General features: G+C 36.2%; 1 protein-coding gene across 1 annotated transcript in view; it reads right to left on the minus strand.

Annotated features, from left to right (window-relative positions):
* Window positions 1-24,318: 24,318 nt before the first annotated feature.
* Window positions 24,319-25,330, minus strand: part of Thsd7b (thrombospondin type 1 domain containing 7B) — a 705,560-nt gene continuing 704,548 nt past the window's right edge. The window contains exon 27 of the mRNA XM_027936850.2: window positions 24,319-24,400. Within this exon, the coding sequence (XP_027792651.2) occupies window positions 24,319-24,400 (82 nt within the window). The remainder of the gene's footprint in view (window positions 24,401-25,330) is intronic.

Consider the following 25,330-nt stretch of genomic DNA (forward strand, 5'->3'; position numbering starts at 1 on the left):
AGCAATCTGCATTTTATGGACTCATTCACATGATTCTGGTGTGTGGTAAGGTTTGAATTTACTTATTATACTCCTATTCAATTTACTTGCTATACTCCCACTTAGTCTTAATTCTTGGACAGGCTAAATCTCAACAGGATGTGTTTGAGCTTTGACTGACTGAACTGATTGTGACATGGAGTCAGCAGTTTATCAGTAGAGCTCCATAAATACCCTCTTTGACTTTTGGAGCATGTTAATGTTTTAAAAACTAGTGATTAGCATCAGTTAATCTGAGTGCCTAATTAGTCTAGCACGTTGGTATGTTTCCATTTATGTAGTGCAAAACATCATAGAAAATGGTCACAAGCATCTCTGAGGAAGGTTTGACCAATGATACAGAGTCAACTAAGTTAATCATGTTGCTGGGTCTCCTTTGTCAAGAATTGCAGGTCCATAAATTACTCAGGTTCAAAACTTGTGTGAGTGGTCACAATTACCTTTTACAGTGATCCAAGACTGGTACCATTTTCCTTCCTTTATATGAAAAGTAGTACTTTAATGAATCTTGCATCGATTTCATTCCAGGAGGCTCATGATCAATGAAAGATTACCACAAATTCCTGTGTATCAAAGTATTCTCATTGTAACTTGTAAATTTTTGTAGCAATTGTGCTTAATTTTATTGCTGATTTTTTAAGTAGCTTTCTTTCATAAGATATTATTGTCATTAAAACCAGAAAAAGTCAATTTTAGTATGGCATACACCACCATCATCCTGGACCTCCAGATGTCAGCTACCACAGAATTCATCATGGAAACTGGTGCTCTACTTCCAGTGAATTCCCTAATGCCTTGGTAAAGACAGTACCTTCTAAACCTTCCATGAGGCCAAGTTAGTTGATGACTTAGTAGGTCCAAAGTATTTCCACCCAAATCCCAATTTCTTGAGCTTTTGTCCTCTTCCCCAAGAGCACATCTCACTCACTGTCAAGTTCAGGCTTAATTTGGTCACAGTTGATGTCTCTTAACACAAGTCTTAAAGTTCAAGGTAACATGTTTAATCATGAATCTTAGTCCACTGTGTTTCTGTCAATAATTTTGTACATGAAAAATGCCTTAGTTTTAATAAAGGTATTTAGTCAAGTCATTTTTCTCCCATTTTTGGTCTAACATCCTTGTAATCCACTCATGGATGCTCCTCAGACTCCTGCCAAAACAAATTCAGCGAATATTTTCATTTCCTGGATCACATTTATACTTCAAGTTGTGATCAATCTCTTCTTATGAGCCTAAGGAAATAGTGGTAGTGGTGGGTCCTGAAGATAATCAGCATCCCTGATGAGGGAAAGTATGCAGGGAAAGGTCTAGTCTCCTCAAAGAGGAAGAGAATATGTACCATTAAAGAGATCCAGGGCTATTTGAAACACAGAAGAACAAAATTGTTAAGTGTCTGTTCAATTGCTCTGCCCCATAGCTCAGATTTTCACTCCTCTCAGACCAAAGGCTTTATTTGGGTATCAGATACCTGCAGTGCTTACAATCAAGCTTTGGACTTATATGTCAATCATAATTGTCCCAAGCTACCAGCTATCATATAAATGTTCTAATTTTTGCCCATAATCTGAGTTGACATGCAAGGCCTTTAATTTTTTTCTTTCTTTTCTTGTGTGTGTGTGTGTGTGTGTGTGTTTGTGTGCTCGCACACGCACCTGTGAACACATCGAGAGCACATGCTCTCCTACATTATAATCATTTTTGTCTTTGTAACAATGAAGGGCTGTAGGTGACCTCCCAATGTCTTGCTCTTCATTTGCATTTCATAGCATGCCACCATTGTTAATCTGGATAAGTGTGAATCTACTTCATGCCAGTAATTACTAGGGCAAGAAAGTAATTTGCACTCTCCTTAAACATTTGAGCAATATGGTATAAAACTCCCATTTCCTGGAGTCACCCTAATACAAATTATTTTAGTACTCAGAGTTGAAACAGGAAAGAATGGCTTACTCAGAGTGATTGATTTGAGTTTAATTAAAGAATTTTAAATGAATGAATTGAGGGAAAACAACAGTCATAAATAATTATTACTCTTATGCTTAAAGGAGAAAACAAAGGTAGTGGAGGGAGTAGTTCCTGCAACCCAGAGGCAGAATCTGTAGCTGAAAACCAAGCTACTTGATATAAGATGTGGTCTTCATTCAATGGATTTAATCAATCCATAGCCATCACCAGGAAGGCAGTTGGCTGAATATTCCTTTATTGCTCTCTGATCTCCTGCTAGTGCTTCTCATTCACTGGTCTACCCAAATCCAGAGTTCAAGGGAACCCATTGGTGTAGTTCATAGATTCACTCTTCAAAAATTGGTGGGAAAGACTTGAGAATGGGATTAGAGGGAAAACATAGAAAACACACAGCACATATTCTCATTTATTTAAATTTTCTTTATAACCTTTAAATAAAGTGTTATTCTTCAAAAAGTTCTTAAATAAGCTAGGGTGAATTCCTAGCTTTTTTGCTGGATGGGGAGGGGCTGGCATTCCAAATGGCATTTCTTTGTATTGCATTTCTAACTATTTATTTATTGTTGGTGTAAAGAGTTTGAATGGACAACAGTGTTTTGATTTCCTGTCAGAAAAACTAAGCTCTTATTAGTTTTGAAAACTTATCTGTAAATTCTGCTGCATTCTCTATTAAGATAACTTTTCATCTATAATAATTTTTCCCCAACTGTATGTACACTTTTTATCACTGGAAAAAATACCTGAAATTGACTTATAAGGAGGAAAACTTTATTTTGGCTCATGATTTTAGAGGCTTTAGTCCATGGTTACTTGACTCCAATGGCTTTGGATTTGTGGCAAGGCAGTATATCACGGTGGGAAATAGATGGTACAGCAAGCTTTTCACCTCCTGGTGGCCAGGAAGCAAAGAGGAAGAGGAAGGTCCAGGTACCAATATCCCTTTTATGGGTATGCTACCATATGACCAGAAGATTTCCAACTAGACCCCATCTCTTAAAAGTTATACCACCTCCCAATAGTGCCACGGCCTGTGAACCAAACCTTTAACACATGGGGCTTTGAGAGTCACTAAGACCTTCTTCTTCTTCTTCTTCTTCTTCTTCTTCTTCTTCTTCTTCTTCTTCTTCTTCTTCTTCTTCTTTATTTTTTTACTTTTTTAAATTGTTTTATTTAGTTACACATGACAGTACAATGACCTTGACATATCATACATTTGAATAAGATGTGATATAATATCTCATTTTTCTGAGTATACAGGTTGCACAATCACATTGGTCATGCATTCACATACATACACACAGTAATAATAATGTCTGTTTCATTCTACTATCCTTCCTATCTCCCCAACCCCTCCCCTCCCCTCCCATCATTTCTCTCTACCTAATCTAGGGTAACACTATTCTTTTTTTTTTTTCTCACATCTTCATACATGTATTTTGTATAACAATGAGGGTCTCCTTCCACCATCTATGCAATTCCCTTTCTCCCTCCCTTTCCTTACCACCCCTCTTCCCTATGTAGATTTAATCTTCTTCCCATGCTCTTCCTCTCTTCCCCATTTGGAGTCACCCCCCTTATATCAGAGAAGACATTCAGCATTTGTTTTTTGGGGGGATTGGCTAACTTCACTTAGCATAATCTGCTCTAATGCCATCCATTTTCCTGCAAATGCCATGATCTTATTATTTTTTAGCACTGAGTAATATTCCATTGTGTATATATGCCACATTTTTTTATCCATTCCTCCATTGAAGGGCATCTAGGTTGACTCCACAGTCTAGCTATTGTGAATTGTGCTGCTATAAATATTGATATGGCTGTTGCTGATATGATTCTATACCTAGAAGACCCTAAAAACTCTACCAAGAAACTTCTAGAACTAGTAAATGAATTCAGCAAAGTGGCAGGATATAAAATCAACACCCATAAATCAAAGACTATTCTGTATATCGTGACAAACCCTCTGAAAAGGAAATGAGGAAAACTACCCCATTCACAATGTCCTAAAATAAATAAATAAATAAATAAATAAAATACTTTGGAATCAACTTAACAAAAGAGGTGAAAGATCTACACAATGAAAACTATAGAACCCTAAAGAGAGAAATAGAAGAAGACCTTAGAAGATGGAAAGATCTACCTTGCTCATGGATAGGCAGAATTAATATTATTAAAATGACCATATTACCAAAAGCACTATACAGATTCAATGCAATTTCAATCAAAATCCCAATGGCATTCCTCACAGAAGAAAAAGCAATTATGAAATTCATCTGGAAAAATAAGAGACCCAGAATAGCTAAAGCAATTCTAAACAGGAAGAGTGAAACAGATGGTAGATGGTATCGCTATACCAGATCTTAAAATATACTACAGAGCAATAGTAACAAAAACAGCATGGTACTAGCACCAAAACAGGCTGGTGGACCAATGGTACAGGATAGAGGACACAGAGACTAACCCACAAAACTACAACTATTTTATATTAGACAAAGGTGCTAAAAGCATGCAATGAAGAAAGGATAGCATCTTCAACAAATGGTGTTGGGAAAACTGGAAATCCATATGCAACAAAATGAAATTGAATCCCTATCTCTCACCATGCACAAAAGTTAACTCAAAATGGATCAAGGATCTAGGAATTAAACCAGAGACTCTGTGTCTAATAGAAGAAAAAGTAGGTCCTAATCTCCATCATGTGGGGCTAGGCCCCAATTTTCTTAATACAACACCTATAGCACAAGAATTAAAACCAAGAATCAACAAATGGGATGAATTCAAACTAAAAAGTTTTTTCTCAGCAAGAGAAATAATATGTGAGGTGAGTAGGGATCCTACAACCTAGGAACAAATTTTTACCCCTCACACATCAGAAAGAGCTCTAATCTCTAGGGTATACAAAGAACTCAAAAAGTTAAACACTAAAAAATACAAATAACCCAATCAAAAAATGGGCCAAGGACCTGAACAGACACTTCTCAGAAGAGGATATATAATCAATCAACAAATATCCAAAATTGCTCATCATCCTTAGCAATCAGAGAAATGCAAATTAAAATTACTCTAAGATACCATCTCACTCCAGTAAGAATGGCAGCCATTATGAAGTCAAACAAGTGCTGGTGAGGATGCAGGGAAAAAGGTACACTCATACATTGCTGGTGGGACTGCAAATTGCTGCAGCCAATTTGGAAAGCAGTATGAAGATTCCTTGGAAAGCTGGGAATGGAACCACCATTTGACCCAGCTATTCCTCTTTTTGGACTATACCCAAAAGACCTAAAAACAGCATACTTCTTAATATACAATATTAAAAACAAATGCTGACATACCAGCCTTCCTTGTTTTGTACCTGATTTAAAGTGATTATTTTAATAGTTTATTGTTTTACCTAAGAGTGCTCTAAGTTTTTACAAACTATTTTATCAGGTGTATTAGTTATTGATTGCTTAAAAACAAGCACTTTAAAAATTAGTGGCTTAAAATAAATATATATATATATATATATATATATATATATATATATATATATATATATATATATATATATATATCATATTACCTGTGAAATAATTAATCTGGAGCACCTTAGGTGTTTGATTCTGCCTTGTATCTCAAAAGTTGAAATCCAAATATTAGCCAGAGTTGTAGTCATATGAAACTTTGAGCAGAACTGGAGTTTTGGCTTCAGAAATGGTCTGCACACATGACTGGCAAGTTGATACTTGTTTTGGATGGAGGCTTCAGGTCTGTTCCACTCAAAAGGTACAATCAGGGACCATAAGACAGAAAGCAAAATGTTTTTATAACAGCCTTGAAAATCACACACTGTTACCTTCACAATATCTTATTGAGTATACAGATCAGCCCAGTGAAATATGAGAAATATAAAAATGTAAAAATGAAATATAAAAATTTATGGGAGGTCTCTGTTTTTAACTGAGTTCCTGCACTGGAACCAATCAAGAATGGAGTAACTCTTGCTAGATGCCATGTGATTATACTGAACTTAGATTCAATAGGTCCATTTTCCAAAAATACAAGATTAATAGCAACCAATGCAAGGTGCCCAATCAACTTGTGCTGGCTGTTATAAGAAAGTTCTCTGGGATTTAACCCTTAAGCAATCAATCCACTTTTTGTTCCTTATTCTTTTCTGCATCCCTTCTAAGGAAATGGCTTGAGGCTATTCTTCATCAAAATAATGCAATAATGCCAGAAAAGGGAATTCAGGGGAGTAAAAAACAGTGAATCAATCTAGTCAATCAACAATGGGAAGTCCCAGAATGAAATCTCTAAAAAATACTAAAGTAGAACCAGTTTGGAATAAAGAAAGACAATCAAAGACTCCTGGCATTTGGTAACTGGGTGGGGGCGGGGGGAGAAGCCTTTGCGGAAGATAATCTTTATCTGTGAGATAAAAAAAAAAAATAGGCTATAACTAAGACAGATAATAGTATGGAGGGAAAGAAATAGAAATTCTAAGGGGTGGAGAATTAGGTGAGAAAGATCTTCCAAATATGATTAAAATAAAAAGCACATAATTTTAAATAATTAGTAGAGTGCCGGGGTTCCCACCGGAGATCCGGGCTGACTGATCCGCGCTGCCCACCCCGCGGCTACAGACGGCGGGGCACCACCGAGAAGCGACCAGCAAGCAGGAAGAAACATTGCTGCAGATTCTGTGGAATCCTGCCAGCTGAGCACCCACTGAGCCCCGGGGCTGAGTTCGGGATTTCAGACGGGGAAGGAGGCGGTACAGTTCTATCCCCCAAAACGGAAACTCCACCAAGGAAACCAGCGGCCACCATCTTGGAGAGCTGAAGTAACCACCACCACTCTCCGACAGATTGAAACAATAAAACAGGTGTGTGTTACTCAGCTCAGCTCCCATACAGCGGGGAATTTGCATAAAATCTTAACTAGGCTTTCTGGGGGTGGGATTATCAGAGCAAGCCTGGAAAACTAGAGACACCTGACCTTCAACTCCCCCTCCCATTAGCGGTGAAAACGAAACCTGTCTAGTCAGCGCTGGGGGAGGGGCAAGCAGAAAAAATCAAAACAATAGAGTGCTGGGGTTCCCAATAGACACCCTCCACACCCAACAAACGGCAGGCCCAGAGTACAGTTTGAATTGCCGAGAGGCATCACTCAGGGGAAATCTGGTCTAGCAGGAGAAACCAGGACTAACAGGAGAAACCAGGGGACTAGAGGCCAGACCCTCGGACTGGGCGGCTGGAGAACGCCTGCCCGCTGGCGACCGACTGCGTGACTGGGTGGCTAGAGATCGCCCTCCCGCCGGCGACAGCCAGCCCGCTGCCCAAGTGACTGGGCAGCTGGAGACCGCCCGCCCGCCGGTGACCGACCACGCGACTGGACGGCTGGAGATCGCCCGCCCTCCGGCGATCGACCGCGCGACTGGGCAGCTAGAGATCGCCTGCCCGCCAGCGACAGCCCACCCGCTCGCGCGACTAGGCGGCTGGAGACCGCCTACCCGCCAGCGACTGGGAGCTGAAACCAACCAGAGACAGTCCAGTCCCACCCCACCCCCATTCGGACACCCCGGCAAGGAGCCTGGGGCCAGCCATAGCAGAGAGGTGACGTCACTGGAGCTCGGCCATCAGAATTCCTTCCCAGCAAATTCCACTTTAACAGGCATAGTCTACCAACACAAAGGAGAGACAACAGAGATATACAAAACCAAAACAAATCTATAGAAGAGAGCAGAAACACAGCAATCAAATAGAGCTGGAAAGTAATGTGAACATCGTGAAAAAACAAGGGAAAAAAGGATTACAAACAATGCAGAACAACTTAATTCTACAGGAGGACCTAGAAGCATCAGAAACAGGGATAGGGAAAGAACTCAAGGCATACCTAACTCAGATGGAAAGGAATATTAGAGAAGACATGAGGCAGCAAGTCCAAGCAATAAAAGTATATTTTGAAAATGAATTAAACAAACAAATTCAAATGGCAAAGAACGAGCTTTACCAGGAGATAGAGATCTTAAAAAATCAAACAGTAATGCTAGAAATGCAGGAAACTATAAACCAAATTAAAAACTCAAACGAGAATATTACAAATAGACTAGATCAAGTAGAAGTCAGAATATCAGATAATGAAGACAAAGTTTATCAACTTGAAAAGAATATAGTCAACACAGAAAAGATGCTTAAATCCCACGAGCAATCTATTCAAGAGATATGGGATGTCATAAAAAAACCAAATTTGAGAGTCATCGGGATAGAAGAAGGCATAGAGATTCAAACCAAAGGAATGGACAACATATTAAATGAAATAATTCTAGAAAACTTCCCAGAGATGAAAGATGGAATGGATTGCCAAATCCTGGAAGCCTACAGGACCCCAAACATTCAAAACCATAATAGACCAACTCCAAGACATATAATTATGAAGATAGCCAACATACAGAACAAGGAGAGAATATTAAAAGCTACGAGGGAAAGGAGGCAGATTACATTCGGGGTAAACCAATTAGGTTAACGACTGATTTTTCATCACAGACTTTGAAAGCGAGAGGATCCTGGAACAATGTATTTCAAACGCTGAAAAATAATGGATTCCAACCAAGAATATTGTATCCAGCAAAATTAAGCTTCAGATTTGACAATGAATTTAAAATCTTTCATGATAAACAAAAGCTAAAAGAATTCGCAGCCAGAAAACCAGCACTGCAAAGCATTTTGAGCAAAATACTACAAGAAGAGGAATTGAAAATTAGTGCCCCAAACTAACAGCAGGAGGTATCTCAGTAAAGGGGGAGGAAAATAAGCAAAAAGTAAAAACTAGCCAAACTAAAATAAATAAATAAATAAACATGACTGGAAGTACAAATCATATTTCAATTGTAACCTTAAATGTTAATGGCCTAAACTCACCAATCAAGAGACATAGGCTAGTAACCTGGATCAAAAACACAAATCCAACAATATGCTGCCTTCAGGAGACTCATATGATAGGAAAAGACATACACAGGCTGAAGGTAAAAGGTTGGGAAAAATCATACCACTCGCATGGCCCTCGGAAGCAAGCAGGAGTGGCCATACTCATATAGAATAAAATCAACTTCAAACCTAAGTTAATCAAAAGGGATAAAGAAGGACACTATATACTGTTAAAAGGAACCATCCACCAACAAGACATAACAATTATCAATTTGTATGCACCAAACAATATGGTTGCAACGTTCATAAAACAAACTCTCCTCAAGTTCAAGAGCCAAATAGACTACAACACAATAATTATGGGTGACTTCAACACACCGCTCTCGCCATTAGACAGATCCTCTAGACAAAAACTGAATAAAGAAACTATAGAACTCAATGACACAATCAATAACCTAGACTTAACCGACATATATAGAAAACCGACATATATAGAATATATCAACCATCATCAAGTGGATACACGTTCTTCTCAGCAGCACATGGATCCTACTCAAAGATAGACCATATATTATGCCATAGGGCAACTCTTAGTAAATATAAAGGTGTGGAGATAATACCATGCACCATATCAGATCATAATGGAATGAAACTGGAAATCAATGATAAAAGAAAGAAGGAAAAATCCTACACAACATGGAAAATGAACAATATGCTACTGAATGATCAATGGGTTACAGAAGACATCAAGGAGGAGATAAAAAAATTCTTAGAGACAAATGACAATACAGATACAACATACCGGAATCTATGGGACACAATGAAAGCAGTTTTAAGAGGGAAATTCATTTCTTGGAGTTCTTTCCTCAAAAAAAGAAAAAACTAACAAATAAATGAACTCACACTACACCTCAAAAACCTAGAAAAGGAAGAGCAAAACAACAGCAAATGTAGTAGAAGACAAGAAATAATTAAAATTAGAGCAGAAATCAACGAAATCAATGAAATTGAAACAAAAAAACCATTGAAAAAATTGATAAAACTAAAAGTTGGTTCTTTGAAAAAATAAATAAGATCGACAGGCCCTTAGCCATGCTAACGAAGAGAAGAAGAGAGAGAACTCAAATTACTAACATACGGGATGAAAAAGGCAATATCACAACAGACACTACAGAAATACAGAAGATAATTAGAAAGTATTTTGAAACCCTATATTCCAATAAAATAGAAGATAGTGAAGATATCGATAAATTTCTTAAGTCATACGATCTGCCCAGATTGAGTCAGGAAGACACACACAATTTAAACAGACCAATAACAAAGGAAGAAATAGAAGAAGCCATCAAAAGACTACCAACCAAAAAAAGCCCTGGACCAGATGGGTATACAGCGGAGTTCTACAAAACCTTCAAAGAAGAATTAATACCAATACTTTTCACGCTATTTCAAGAAATAGAAAAAGAAGGAGCTCTTCCAAATTCATTCTATGAGGCCAACATCACCCTGATCCCGAAACCAGACAAAGACACTTCAAAGAAAGAAAACTACAGACCAATATCTCTAATGAACTTGGATTCAAAAATTCTCAATAAAATCCTGGCAAATCGAATACAAAAGCATATCAAAAAAATTGTGCACCATGATCAAGTAGGATTCATCCCTGGGATGCAAGGCTGGTTCAATATACGGAAATCAATAAATGCTATTCACCACATCAATAGACTTAAAGACAAGAACCATATGATCATCTCAATAGATGCAGAAAAAGCATTTGACAAAGTACAGCATCCCTTTATGTTCAAAACACTAGAAAAATTAGGGATAACAGGAACTTACCTCAACATTGTAAAAGCTATATATGCTAAACCTCAGGCTAGCATCATCCTAAATGGAGAAAAACTGAAGGCATTCCCTCTAAAATCTGGAACAAGACAGGGATGCCCTCTATCACCACTTCTATTCAATTTAGTTCTTGAAATACTAGCCAGAGCAATTAGACAGACAAAAGAAATTAAAGGCATAAAAACAGGAAAAGAAGAACTTAAATTATCACTATTTGCGGTTGACATGATAATATATTTAACAGACCCAAATGGGTCTACAAAGAAACTGCTAGAGATAATAAATGAATTCAGCAAAGTGGCAGGATATAAAATCAACATGTATAAATTAAAGGCATTCCTGTATATCAGCAACAAAACTTATGAAATGGAAATGAGGAAAACCACTCCATTCACAATATCCTCAAAGAAAATAAGATACTTGGGAATCAACCTAACAAAAGAGGTGAAAGATTTATATAATGAAAACTACAGAACCCTAAAGAGAGAGATAGAAGAAGATCTTAGAAGATGGAAAAATGTACCCTGTTCATGGATAGGCAGAACTAACATCATCAAAATGGCGATATTACCCAAAGTTCTCTACAGGTTTAATGCGATGCCAATCAAAATCCCAACGGCATTTCTTGTAGAAATAGATAAAGCAATCATGAAATTCATATGGAAAAACAAAAGACCCAGAATAGCAAAAGCAATTCTAAGCAAGAAGTGTGAATCGGGAGGTATAGCGATACCAGAGTTCATACTGTACTACAGAGCAATAGTAACAAAAACAGCATGGTACTGGTACCAAAACAGGCAGGTGGACCAATGGTACAGAATAGAGGACACAGAAACCAATCCACAAAATTACAACTTTCTTATATTTGATAAAGGGGCCAAAAACATACAATGGAGGAAGGATAGCATCTTCAACAAATGGTGCTGGGAAAACTGGCAATCCATATGCAACAAAATGAAACTGAATCCCTTTCTCTTGCCATGCACAAAAGTTAACTCAAAATGGATCAAGGACCTAGATATCAAATCAGAGACACTGCGTCTGATAGAAGAAAAAGTTGGCTACGATCTACATTTGGTGGGGTCGGGCTCCAAATTCCTTAATGGGACACTCATAGCCCAAGAGGTAATAACAAGAATAAACAAATGGGACCTACTTAAACTAAAAAGTTTTTTCTCAGCAAGAGAAACAATAAGAGAGGTAAATAGAGAGCCTACATCCTGGGAACAAATTTTTACCCCTCACACTTTAGATAGAGCCCTGATATCCAGAATATACAAAGAACTCCAAAAATTAAACAATAAGATAACAACCCAATCAACAAATGGGCCAAGGACCTGAACGGACACTTCACAGAGGAGGACATACAATCAATCAACAAGTACATGAAAAAATGCTCACCATCTCTAGCAGTCAGAGAAATGCAAATCAAAACCACCCTAAGATACCATCTCACTTCAGTAAGATTGGCAGCCATTTTGAAGTCAAACAACAATAAGTGTTGGCGAGGATGTGGGGAAAAGGGTACACTTGTACACTGCTGGTGGGACTGAAAATTGGTGAGGCCAATTTGGAAAGCAGTATGGAGATTCCTGGGAAAGCTGGGAATGGATCCACCATTTGACCCAGCTATCGCCCTTCTCGGACTATTCCCTGAGGATCTTAAAAGAGCTCACTATAGGGATACTGCCACATCAATGATCATAGCGGCACAATCCACAATAGCTAGATTGTGGAACCAACCTAGATGCCCTTCAATAGATGAATGGATAAAAAAAATGTGGCATCTATACACAATGGAGTATTACACAGCACTAAAAAATGACAAAATCATAGAATTTGCAGGAAAATGGATGGCATTAGAGCAGATTATGCTAAGCGAAGCTAGCCAATCCTTAAAAAACAAATGCCAAATGTCTTCTTTGATATAAAGAGAGCAACTAAGAACAGAACAGGGAGGAAGAGCATGAGGAAAAGATTAACATTAAACAAAGACGAGTGGGGGGAGAGAAAGGGAGAGAGAAGGGAAAGCATATGGAAATGGTAGGAGACCCTCAATGTTACATAAAATTACATATAAGAGGTTGTGAGGGAAAAGGGGGTGGGACAAGGGAGAGAATTGAACAACAGCAGATGAGGTAGAGAGCGAAGATGGGAGGGGAGGGGAGGGTGGATAGTAGGGGATAGGAAAAGTAGCAGAATACAACAGTCACTAATATGCCATTATGTAAAAATGTGAGTGTGTAACCGATGTGATTCTGCAATTTGTGTTTGGGGTAAAAAAGGGAGTTCATAACCCAATTGAGTCAAATGTATGAAAGATGATATATCATGAGCTTTGTAATGTTTTGAACAACCAATACAAAAAATAAATAAAATAAAAAAATAAAAATTCTTCTGTGTATGTTACCAAGTACACATGTATAAGTTTCTCATGAAAATGCAATGGAGCTAAGTTACTGGCTGTTACTGGCTGTATACAAACATTTAAATCAATGAGACAATGTGTTGTATTCTACAGAAGTTGTACCATGTCATAACCTCAGCTGAAGTGTATGTGCTTTATTGATCTACACTGTCAACAATGCTTGGTATTACTAAATGTCTTGACAAGCTAATGAATGCAAATTAGTAGTTCAGCCTGAACTAAACTTACAATTTCATGACTGCTGAGAATATAAGCCATAACTTCATTTATTTTTGAGAAATTCTTATTTCCTTTCCTGGGAAATATTTGTTCCTTTCAGTTGATACTTTTTCTTCTAGATTGCCTTTTTTTTTTTTTTTTTTTCCTCAGGGATTTGTAGGGATTCATTGTTTTGGTCAATACTTTAGCGAGGTTAAGGTGTCATGGGTTGCTTTTCCCACTTTTTACATTGTCATTTCACCTGTCTTTGGATGAATGGAAATTCTTAATCCTGATATAATAAAAATTTCCAAGTTGTGAAAAAAAAAAAATAATAAAAACAGACTAATAGGACCACATGTGTATATCAAAAATTATTCACAGAAGAGGGAGAAGGGAGAGGAAAGGGGAGGAATCGAGGAGTAGAATTGATCCAACTATGTTATATGCATGTACAAATATGCCATAATGAGACCCATTATTCTGTATAATTAATATGCACAAATAATAAATAATTTTAAAAAATTAAAAAAATTTTTTAAATAATTTATGAAAGAAATCAACTTTTGGATTGGATGCCTAGTGCAGAAAATATATTCTAATATTCTACTTGACCAATTGAGTTATAATATTTGGTCATTAAAAAATAACTGTGGGATATAGATGAGGGAAGGGGAGAGAGAAGCATTACTATTTTTATTGAAAGAGGTGTCAAGGAAGTTGAATATAGAGGTTTGAATATATTTTAAATTTAAAATATGTAGAATATCTAAAATAACATGAATATGAAAAATTAGAAAGAAGAGAATTCATCTGCGAGCTCAGTACTCTTTCATATTGAACCAGAGTTTTGAGAAGAAACTAGATTTTTTATTTTGCCAATTTCTTTCTGGGTTATTTACCTCACAAGTTTGAATAATAAAATCCATGTACAATAATGGAAGGAAAGAGTAACCGTAACAGTGGTCCACTTTATGCTTTGAATATAGCCTTTTCAGCTTTGCCACTGCAACTTATTTTTGTTTTTTAATGTTTAGTTATAGATGGACACAATTCCTTCATTTTATTTATGTATGTGGTTCTGAGGATCAAACCCAGTGCCCCACACATGCTAGGCAAGTGCTCTACCACTGAGCCACAACCCCAGCCCAAGGCAACTTATTTTTAAAATAGACATATTTCTTTTTCTTCCTCTCTTCCTCCTCCTCCCTAATCTCACCTCCCCCACCCTTGGTAATCTTAGGAAAAAGATTACCTTTCTTCCCACCCCAGGCAGAATTTTATCTGTCCTTAAGCACACACTCACCACCGAAAGTAATTCAGTCTTCTGGGATGTACCAGGAGATCTCAAAATGACTCAAAATTAACAAGACAGAGAATATATTAAATGTAGCCATTGAATCACTTTTTAAAAAATTTTCTTTCCTCTTGATGGGCAGAATCGAGCCTCTGGGACAGGAGTCTCCTATGTTTCTCCTTTGCTAGCAAAGCAATAAGACTTCCTTTTCCTTTTTCTTAAAACCATGTCCTCATTCTTGGATTGGCAAGGGGGACAGGGAACAATATTTAGGTACCAAAGGAGTAGGATTCATTTCAGTGAGAAGAGAAGAGTTAGAACTCACACAAGGTGGTAGGGGACCTGATAGCAGGAAAAACTTTTTTTTTTCTTCTTTTGGCGGGGTGGTGATGAACATTAATAAAAATCTATGTTAAACAGGCATTAAAAAAGAACCAAAGTCATTGACTGTGTCCTTTAGCCTTTGAGTTATAATCCTTCCTGTAACTCCCATCCAGGTTCACCTCCAACTTCCATTTTCCCACCTCTCTGGAACAAAGGAATTGGCTGGAACTACCAACAGGTAAGCCTCATGGTCTTTACATTTGAAAAAGGAAAGGCCTTTATAGGTCCCATTACCCTGATTGCCTGGCTGTTATTGATTCTTATTCAATATGATGAAATCAATTTTTTCCCTAAATTAACAAACCAATAAACACAAATAGAAATACATTTTTCTGGAATTATGGAGATACACATTTACTATGTAAAACTGGTGAAATGACTCAAGAACTTCCATGTGTTGGTGGTCAGTCACTTACATGCACATTATTTATATTTATAGAGTATTTGAACCCAAATACTCTATAAATATAAATAAAACTGTGGATCACTTTGAAACATCACTGATTTTACCCATATTTTCTTTCAAAGATACATATGCTTACCAGAAATCTCTTTCTTCAAAGCCAGACTTAAATGGGAGAACTTTGTATTGGTTGTGGAGGAATCAGCAAAGTCATGCTGGTCTGAAGGAGAGTAAGTTTATTGGCAGTTCCAACACATTGTGCTTGATAGGCATCTGAGTGAGAGATACTAACACCAGAATCAAAATGTAAAAAATAATAATAAGTTAAAAAATCTCAAAATTTGGAAATTGGATCAATTATCAGTCTGTAGACAAGTAAGAATATAGTGAACATGTTCTGGGATGACTGCCTGAAGCCCAGATGATTTTCGATGAATTGCTTTTGGGATGGTCATTATGTGCTGTATTAGGTGGCCATGAAAGTAAAGCAGAAATTGGGACATGCTGGCTTTATCTCTTGATCTATAAGCCCATGATATGCTAATAGGAAGAATGGTGCTAGAGTCTGAAGATAGATTTCAACTCTTATGGAAGAGTGAATCCTTTATGGTAACATAAATCTACCAACTTTAGGTAGAGCAGAGCTGTTAACAGCCCAGAGTCAGGTAACTTAGTGACCATCTGCATGACACAAAACTTGATGGAAGCCACATTTGTGCCACATTAATGCAACTAAATTTATTTTTAGGATATGCTTTTCTTTCATTTTTATATGTTTTTATTAATAACAGGTCACTTCACAGAATCTGGCAGTACACTGTCCTGCCTTATTGCTCCTGAGATTTATATGAGTAAATATCTGGCTTAAAATAACTATGATAATACATTCTTTTATGTCTGGCCCCTAGGGAATAATGTGATTTAATTAACATATACATTATACAAATATCTGCTCATCTTACTTTTTTGCTTGAAAGGGATTGAAATTTGTTCCACCAAAGAAGCTAAACCAACACACACACAGGCTGGGTGCAGGTATATTAGCATTTCAGAGGCTCAAGTGTCATAACTAGTTTAACTAAACAAAGCCACAATGTACATTTCAGAAAACTGCCGGGAATGAAAACCAATTCTGTATTTCAATGGAATTCAAATAAATCCAGTCTTGTGTATCTGCACTCTGCATATCCCTCCAAGGATTTCTAAGGATTATTTGCAATGAAAGTCTTCCTTAAACTTGATTAGAGAGAGGCAAAAATTTGCCATGTTTCTTAAATGGAAAGGTCTATCCCAGGAGATACAAGAAAATAGTTTATGTTCTCAAAAGTTACTAATGTTGCCTTTCTAGATTTTCAATTTCCATATAATTTGTAATTACTATAAGGTTAATTACTACAATTTTAAGATTCAAGTATTAGTTTATTCATTGTCTTTGGGAGATGGATTAAGTAAATTAGTTGTGGTATATAAAGCCTAGTGTCAGATCAGTCTGATGGCGATTAACATGCCAAATGTTCAGTCATATATACATTTAGTTTTTCTATACATTGTTGGAATAGAACATTATTTTTTAAAGAAAATTTGAGAAGTCAAGGAATTAGGATTAAATTTCATTTTAAAAACATTTTTTTATCTTTTCTTAATCTTAGTATGAGGCAAGATACTGGCCCATTGTCATGATATTTGAAAGATTTGTAATGATGACAAATGTAAGATCTTATACATAAAGTCATTCTCTATTGAAAGAATAGAAACAATGAAATATGTTTTTTTTTTAGTAAAAAGTAAATTCATAGGCCCTGAATTTTTTTCTTAAAGCCTCTATTTCAGTATAAAACATTGTTATTCCTTATTTAAAATATAAAATATAATAAATTCCTCCCAATTAAAGAATTAATGGGAAGTTATTGCATACCATCAAGCAAGGGAGACCATCAAGGCCTAACATCATACAACTCAATGTAGCAACAACTGGGAATGGCAACCCCTGTTGTGTAGTATGGAATATGAATCCATCTGAGGCACTGGGCAAAGTCCCAGAGCCTGCATGAGGACCATAGATGTTTCTTATGGTTCCTATTCTTTGTATCAAATACACAAAAGAGGAGACCTGACATTCTTCGCTAGTTTTCTAATGTGTCCCACTTCCTTTCCCCCTCCCTATCTTCCCCACCACCTTATTCTACTTCCAGTACTTTAAGCTGCCTGAGTATCTTCTTTATCTTGTTGGTGATTAGACTCATTGTCAGGTTTCCTGTCCAAAGGAAGATAGAGTACAGAGCCATCAAGAAGAACTATGCTCTCATTCTGTTAAAATGAAGGAATGGTAACAGTAACTCCTGTAAAATGAAAATAATAATTTATTTGTTGCCTAACATATGAGCTGGGACAGAGTAATTAATTCTTAAGTAGTCTCAGATCTTTTCTTATTCATCTTATTTTAATTTCCCTGGAGATATGCATCAGTATTTGTGTGTACATACACATATACACATGTAATCATTATATATATATATATATACATATATGTAATCTCAGGAATTTTAGCTATAAAAATTATTTTTGCAATGCTAGAGCTACATCCTGAGCCCTAAAATTTTTATAAATATTTTTTATGGCAATGACTTGGGGTCCATTCAACTTATGGTATAATAATCAGAAGCTGAGGTTTCTCTCTATTATTTACATTAATTCTTTCAATTTCTTTGGAGCTTTTTGCCAATTCCCATCTATTGTTTTACTTTATTGTTATAATATATGGTCATATTAAAAAGGTGTTAAGTGAGAAGTGTTTGGATGAAGAATGCGGGGAGAGCATGGGGATGGAGAAAGCATGTTCTTCCACTTTAAAGAAATCTTCTATAAAAATAGTATCTGCACAGAATATATTTGCTGGGGGTGCGAGTTCACATACACAAAAAGCCCTTTGACTGTTCCCTTTGTGCTTTTAAATATGTAACAAATCAATAGGGTTTGTTACAGAGATATTTGGAGATTTGAGAAATAAATGGAAGCAATATTTTTAGGAACAAAAACAACAACAACAAAAAATGAGTCTCAAGCAGTTTTTCATCCCTGAAATGAAAAGCAAGCTCATAGAAAATCAACAAGGGTATTGAAAACCCTGACATACTTATGGCTATTCACAAACTCACCTCTGATTCACTTTGCATCAAAGGTCTCTTTGGGATTACATCCACTAGACTTCAAATTTAGGAGGATAATAGAGCAAAATGTAGCAACTGACAAGTGTGAACTACTTGCTTAAGATAGTTCATATTTCAACATTAGATCACATTTCATTCCTTTCGATGATGTCACATCTTTATGAAGCTAGATTTTTATTGATCACTGAGACACAAGTGGATAGTCCATAGAAATCAATCTGGAAAAGGAAATGAAGGTGGCAGCAGCCAATTTGATTCTATGTTTGAGAGGTTCCAGGAGCACAAATCCCTTAGACTTCTAGTAATTTATTAACTGTAGCTATCTAAAATTCAACTTAAAATACTTTTATTTTAATTCATGAGTATTGCTATTCTTTTCAAAATACCACTGCATTCTTAAGACATATTATTAAGTTGTTTGTACATGATTAAGTTGAACTACTTCATAAACAGAATGGTTAAGTATTTCTTTTGGCCTATCAAGTGCCATGAAACAATTATGGACACATTAAGAATCCTGGGAAACAAGAAGGTTTGGGAAACTCTGAGTCACATAATTTTATTATTTGACACTATTAAATCTGTTTATTTTTCTTTGAAAACAATCAAAACGGCCAAGTGACACTTTAGGAAGTTTATTCAGTATGTGTACATATGCATACATATGATTCCCTAAATCTGTAGTTAAATATTCCCCAGTTCCCCATTTATCAATGAACGGAGGCAGGGTTTTCTTAGGTATTTGAGCAGTATGTACTCCTTTCCACAACTCTCTTTTATGGAGTCAGACTTCTGAAATTGCACATAGTAAACATGGGATAGAAACCCTTTAGTAGGGCAACTCCTAGTGATTTGGTTCTGAGAACCCAAGTCATCTGAAGCTATAAATGGAGAAGCATTTCATGCTGCTTGGTGGAGAAATTGATACTTCTCAGTTTGGCATTTCATTTCTGAATCAACCAAAGAAATGAAAATCACCCTCATCCTGGTCCTTATCTTGAGGACAGTGAAAATTATCTTAAATCTTTGGGGCAGCATTGTCTACCCAATTATTGGTACCTTTCCCTTCACCATCATCAAAGTCTTCACTCTTTGGTGTGTAACTCAAATTCCCATTTCTTCTGAAGTTCTTCCTTAGTTTCCCAGATGCAATTTGTAAAGTCTTTCTTTGTGCATATATTTATTCACTGTTATTGTTTCTATGGGGTTTCTTCCTAGCTTATAAATTTAGTTCGAAATAGGAATTTCTCAGGAATTTTTTTTCAAATTGTTCTAATAGCCCTCATAATCTTAGGACTTAACACACAATAATCTTTCTTTTCAAAAAATTTCATTAACAAGTTATTATTATTACCCACTGCAGTATTTCTTAAATATTATGAGACATATCAGAAATGATAACCAGTCCTCTAACATGATAGAGTAATTGCATGAGGTTGTGACTATGAGGCTGACTGGCTCCGGCCACTCCCACATTGGAGAGGTATCCATATTTCAGCACACCTTTAAGCCACCTGCGGCATACTGTGCACTCCAATATATTAATTAATAAGCTGAATTTTATTATATTTCAGTTATACTAACAACTTTGTGTAAAATTTACAGAAGAAACCCTATAAGTATTATAACAAATGTAATACTTAACACAAAACTCCCACAAAATCTCTTTCCTAAAATCATTGAGTTTGCTGTTTAATGGTTATTGAAAAACTGCAGAACTTGTCACTAAATCTATTTTACCCTAGGGCTTCTGCTCTCAGGGGAATCTTCTGAAGCAAAGACATTGAACATGGATCTTTTGAGATTCTACTAGCATAAAAATTTCTTGTTCATGAAGGATATGCTGATTTATAGCACAGGCTAGGTGCATAAATGAATGGGTCTGGTCAATCCAGGGTAAGAAACCGCATCATGTCATGTCACTCTGCCAAACATTCCAGCAGCTGTCCATTACATTTCTTATACAAAGTCCTTAACATGGCTTCCATGGATGTATGGTGTACATTGCTTATGTCTCTAACCTCATACAATCATTCTATCAATATTAAATATGTACCAATTCCAAGCATTTGGGATACATAAGTGAAGAAAAATAAGATCCTTGTCCTTATGGTATTAACATTATAATGCAAAGAGAAAACAGACAATAAACTGTAAAATAAACAGGCTTAGTAAATAGAATGTTAGAGGTGATCAGGCTCTTGAAGAAAAAGTTGGGGGAGTTAAAGGGCATGGATTATAACAGCAGAAATGAGGACAGCGATTTTTTTTCTACAAAAATAATACTTTTATTTTAACACTTAGATAATATTTCAGGCTTTGTAGATCATACAGTATCTGTCACATGAGCACTCAGCTCTGCCCTTTGCTCAAAGGAAGACATAGACAACACATTAATGGGTGTGGCTTTGCCTTAATAAAATTTTAGGAAACTGGACTGATCTGGACAATAAACTGATGGCTGAGAGATGCCTCATTGAGAAGGTGAGAAAGACTTGAAGGATCTTTCATATCACTCTCATCTGGCTCACATTGCTCCATTCTGCTAATCATGTCTATAAATCAAACCAAGGTTGTTTTTGTTTTGAGGCTTTTACATTAATTAATCCTTCTACCCGAAACTTTCTACCCCAGATTATCGATTTTTTTCTTTTCATCTAGTTCTCAAATTGTATGTCACCAAACCAAAGATTATCTTCTTAAGTGTCCTTCCTGAAGACCCTACACAAAGTAGCATACCCCACTCAAAGTACTCTCCATCCCATTATCCCATACGGTTTTGATCATGAGATTTATCACCAGGTGATAAATATTTTTTAATTAGTGAGTCTGTTAGAAATCTGTTTTTATCTCTCTCTGAGTGTGTAAGTTCCATGAGGGCAGCAAGCTGTTCTCTTTTCACACGTCTAGCATATGCTCAGCACCTCCAGTAGTGTCTGGCACACCATAAGTATTCTATAAATATTGTTAAATGAATGATAAATGGATGTCATTCCCAAAGAGACCATCCAACATTCAGTTCTAGCAAATTATTACATAAAAGATTGAGATATTTGTTACCAGATATTCTAAGTTTTCAAGAGCTAGAAATCCAAATTTTTATGTGAAACAACTCAATTTTAAATGACTTTAATTCAAAACTATAAAAATACTTTGCATATTAAACTAAATAGTTCAGCAAGCTAGTTCCCTGAGACTTCTGCCATACACAATCATGGGTTAAACCAGCTGACGTTTTTAGTAAAGTATCTTCTGCAATGTGCAATGTGAAAGGTGACTTAAATGACTTGTTATCAAAGGCCAATGGCTGGGTACTGTAGTACTAACAACTTCTGGCTCCTACTCTTATTCTATTCCTATAAGAACTACAAGTTAAAATTGTTTTTTACTGAGGAATCAATATACTCTAAAGAAATGTGTGCATGCATTTCAAGCATAAAATTTCAGAAAATATATTACCTTATGGAATTTTTTTTTCACTCATGATTTTTACTTGGGTTTGCCTATAGAGGTAAAATTCCCAAAACTTTGGATATTTGTGGCATAATTTGCACGTAAAATAACAGAAAGGATCATATTTCATTGATTCAACAGTGTACCTCTGAGCACTGTGCCTATGATATTTTATAAATATGTATTGTTTGAATCAATAGAATATGCATTAATTATGATATTTGAAAAATAGGTGTAACTGAGTTAAGAATATTTTGAATAACTCTGTACTATTGGAGAAACAATTTTACTCAACCATGAATGTTAAAATCTAATATTTTAACACAAATTCAATATATATGGATAAGAGCTGAATCTGTACCAAATGAAATTATTAAATGACCTAAGGTCTCAATTCTGAGTGTGCTATAAAATGCTAATTATAGATGGTGAATGCCAAGTATTTTACATTTATCATTAATGTTTACCTTGAAAGGAAAACTTTATTATCTTTACTTTTGGCATCAAACAACTAAGGTGTGAATAATTTATAGTCTTTGTCCAGGGTCACACAGGCAGTAAAGGGCAAAGCCAGGGTTTGATGCTCTCGAACTACTCTGAAGACTATTGAGCTTTACCTGAAGCAAAGCCCAACTCTTGTTTCCTCAATCACATGATTGAAATAAGGTATTCCCTTTGCATTCACTTTTTTTTTTTCTTTAAAACCATGGTGACATTGGGCACAATCAGTTCATCCAAGGGCTCACTTAGCTGATAAATGGCTGGTGAAAGCCATAATACAAATGAAAATATCCTCTACCCTCCTCACTGCATCACATTTCTAAGATTCCCATTTTCTCAGCTCTCTTGGTAATTTACATATTGATATTTGCATTATTACAGTGTTTTGTTCTAACATCATCTGGGCTATAAATGTTCCTTAAAAGCCTCTCTGTGTCCCTATGACTGACTCTGCTTCACAGTACACCTGAGAGTGTTGAGAATCTGGATAAGATTAGCTTTCTCGGTCAGTGATTTCATCTGTTAGCCCGAAAAACAACAATACAGGAAAACTGGTATTAAACCGTTTTTGTCAAAGCAAAGGTGTTTTGGAAATGAATAAATGTAAAAGAGCCAACACTGCAGTCTCTTGAGCACTTTATTTGTTATAAATACAAGTCAATACCACAAGATGGCACCTTCTTACTTTCAACACCTAGGATTACAAACAATTATCTTCATAAAATGGTCTCAGCTTTTTAATGTGTTGTTTTAGGTATTATTGAAACCTTATAAAAGCAAGACTTACTACAAACAGGATTGGTGTTCAATGTATATTAAATGAGGTCAGATAATTAAATTCAAGAAAAGAATTTATAAATATTCAGATAAGAAAATTGAAATTACAAAAGCAGAGTTTGTCATCATTAAACTGAATTACAACTGTGTGTGGTTAATGTTATATCTACACAGCTAAGTTTTTGTTAAAATACAGTTTTAGTAACCAAATAATTACCTCATTCTCCAATATAGCCACCTATTTTCATTTATACACTCTAACATTCGGTACACATTTCATTCAGAAACCACCTAGCTTTCAACTAGCCCAGCAATTACACACACGCTATTATCAACAGATGCAACCCATGAAGTGCCATCATCCCCTGGCTACAAAACAAAATACAATATTTAAAGGTAAAAACTCAGAGAATTTTTGAAATGGTAACCCATTCTCTGTGTTCATGAAAATAGGCAATCCAATTTGAAAGTCTTTGAACCAATGTAAACTCTAGAAAACTCATGTTGAAGTATGGGAAGAATAAAGACTTTGCACTAATATAGTGCATAACAATGCAATGTCAGACTCATCATTTACAGTAAATGCCTTGATTGGACTTCCTCTGGATTGTCATTATGCGGCTGAAGATCAAGTTTACTCAAGTCTGTGGGAATTCCATCATGTTTTCTTCCTTTCATTTCCAAACAGGAAGAGAAGGGTTTTGGGTCCCTTGGGAAAACCAAAAAAAAAAACAAAAAAACACTCACACCCACAAACAACTTGAAAACAAAATGGCAGACCTAATAATCCTTGACTCCATGTCCAAATGAAGTTGAGGCAATATTACTTTTGCAATATTTGTATTCTGCCCAATATATCACATCATGAGATTCCTCAAAAAACTGAGAAGTCTGAGAGCTACAAAAGTGAAAGCAGTTAAGGCAGTTGATGTCTACATTTGGATTTCTTTTTCAGGTTACATGTCTAAGTCTCCATCGTAGGCTAAGGTCAGAGGCTTCTGATGGGGAGGTGTGCTTTGATGTGGTTTTGGCTTCTTGCTGCAAAGGGAAAAGAATTCCTTAGATAAAATTCACAGAGCTCTGTTTCATCTGCCAATGACAATTTTGAAGTAGAGAAATTCAAGTATTAAAGTGACAAAAGATTCATTTCTCTGGATGTATGTGTGGGTTTCTTTTTTGAATACAGTCATGCATCACTTATCAACAGGAATACATTCTGAGAAATTGTTGTTAGGTGATTTTGTCATTGTGTGAGAATAATAGTGTATACTTATACAAACTAAGCCAGTGACAACACCACTAGGCAATTGAGTTTAATGAGACCACAGTCATCTATGCAGCCTATCTTTATCAGAAACACTATCATGTGGTATGTGACTGTATTATATACTTTAGCCCTTTTTAAGAAAGAAGTCATCTTCTTCTTCCTCTTTTTTTTTTTTTTTTTATCTCCAGAATGGTTTAGAGGAATCAAGGAACTTGGTAGAAGGGTATTTTCATTTCTTATTTATACACAGAACATGGACATCTGCTGCTCACCAATTCCTAAGCGACTGTGACCTCCACATCACAGATGTTTAACATTGTAAGCAGCTGGAGTAGCCAGGCTCCTGTGCCTAACTCTGATCTTGTTTTTAAGCAAATATGTTTCAGCTCTGGTCTGAAACCTGACATTTAGCTGCCACGTCACCATAATCTGTCAGGAAAATTTCACAAGTTCCAGGCAAAGCCATTGTCACCTGGTGTATGCTTTATCTGCAGTCTGTGATTTTGCCAGGAAGGGCTATTTTTCCTTCTCATAAAGAGAAGCTAAAATTGAGTAACATTCCCAATTCACACAGGGAGGCATTTTATTGCTTGTTTTTTAGTGTGCATAAATTTCTATTTATAAATATTTGTAACTAAAATTCTACCATGCACTCCCTTGTCCCATGGTTGTCTTTCCCCCTCCATGCCTTTGCTTTTCCA

The sequence above is a fragment of the Marmota flaviventris genome, chromosome 11 (assembly GCF_047511675.1).
Source record: "Marmota flaviventris isolate mMarFla1 chromosome 11, mMarFla1.hap1, whole genome shotgun sequence".
NCBI lineage: Eukaryota > Metazoa > Chordata > Mammalia > Rodentia > Sciuridae > Marmota > Marmota flaviventris.